Source organism: Chiloscyllium plagiosum, chromosome 7, assembly GCF_004010195.1.
Source record: "Chiloscyllium plagiosum isolate BGI_BamShark_2017 chromosome 7, ASM401019v2, whole genome shotgun sequence".
Taxonomy (NCBI): domain Eukaryota; kingdom Metazoa; phylum Chordata; class Chondrichthyes; order Orectolobiformes; family Hemiscylliidae; genus Chiloscyllium; species Chiloscyllium plagiosum.
The window spans coordinates 88,426,842-88,428,145 of NC_057716.1; the positions used below are offsets into that span (position 1 = coordinate 88,426,842).

Below are 1,304 nucleotides of genomic sequence, written 5' to 3' on the forward strand. Positions count from 1 at the left end.
GGGTAAATGTAGGGGTATGGGTGGGTTGCGCTTCGGCGGGTCGGTATGGGCTTGTTGGGCCGAAGGGCCTGTTTCCACAGTGTAATGTAATCTAATCTAAACTCTATCCACAGGAACACAAATTATTCTACAGATTTTCAATCCTTCTATGGATGTTCAATATTTTCTACTCATCCGTATCAGTAGTTAGCATAAGTTTGATTCTGCTACAAAAATTAAAAAATTGGAAAATTGATGATGATTAACTTAATGTCAACTTTTCAAACGTAGAGCAAATTACTACCAAGAAATTAATTCACAATTTTATTTTCCTTCTACCATAGGCAATGTTATGACTCTGAAGTTCTTGTCAGATTCTTCAGTTACAGCTAAAGGTTTCCAACTTACTTACAAGGCCATCATGCCATCTACTCCAGCCTCAACTGACCAGACAGAAGACAGCAAAAGTGAAATAAATTACACTGTTTCCTAGGCAGTCAAACGAAACTCACTGTTTAATGAATTCAGTTAATTGTCTCGAAAATGATCACAGATAACTTGGAATCTCTTATATCCAATTCTTAACCTAGCATCAAACACAAACTTGATTTAGGTTTAGTTTTTCTTCATAGTAGAGTTCCTTACATTTTCCACATTTTCTCTATAACTGGTTAAAACATAATGCACAGACTAGCTACTGACAGAAAAGCTCATGTGTGTAACTGTTATTTAGTTTGAGAAAACAATCTAGGAATATTCAATGCCCCTCTATCTGATATTTAATTATCTTATTTAAAAGATAGTCTGTCTGTCTAATCTAAATATATCAACAAAAAAACACCACCACTTTCAATATATGTCTCAATTCCTGAGTCCAAGGAAATCAGAGGTATTGAGCTTTCCTTTCATTTGTTTTTCTTATTTTTGTCAACCAAGTGTCCAGTTAACTTGCTATTCCCCCAACTGCGAATGAGTCTTAAAGTTGTGCTTCATACAAAAATACTTTCAAAAAATATTTTCTATTTGTTTTTGAGAGGTGCCATCAGAGCAGCTATTCAGGCAGAACCTAACTCACACTTTTACAGTTTAAATCCCAATAAAATATTCAAATTCACTCCTGCTCTTAAAAATTATTAATTAAATAATTGAATTGTGCTTGTTACAACTGAATCTATCGAACAGAAAAATCTCAGTTGTAACAACTATCAAGAAACTTACAACAAATTTACATTAAATTTACACTAAAGGTGATAAGTTGCACATATCAGAGGTGATGGCCTAGTGGTATTATCACTGGACTGTTAATCTAGAGACCCCAGGCAATA

General features: G+C 34.0%; 1 protein-coding gene across 1 annotated transcript in view; it reads left to right on the forward strand.

Annotated features, from left to right (window-relative positions):
* tnfaip6 (tumor necrosis factor, alpha-induced protein 6) overlaps window positions 1-942 on the forward strand; it is a 48,304-nt gene extending 47,362 nt beyond the window's left edge. The window contains exon 6 of the mRNA XM_043694155.1: window positions 324-942. Within this exon, the coding sequence (XP_043550090.1) occupies window positions 324-472 (149 nt within the window). The 3' untranslated portion in view covers window positions 473-942. The remainder of the gene's footprint in view (window positions 1-323) is intronic.
* Window positions 943-1,304: the final 362 nt, after the last annotated feature.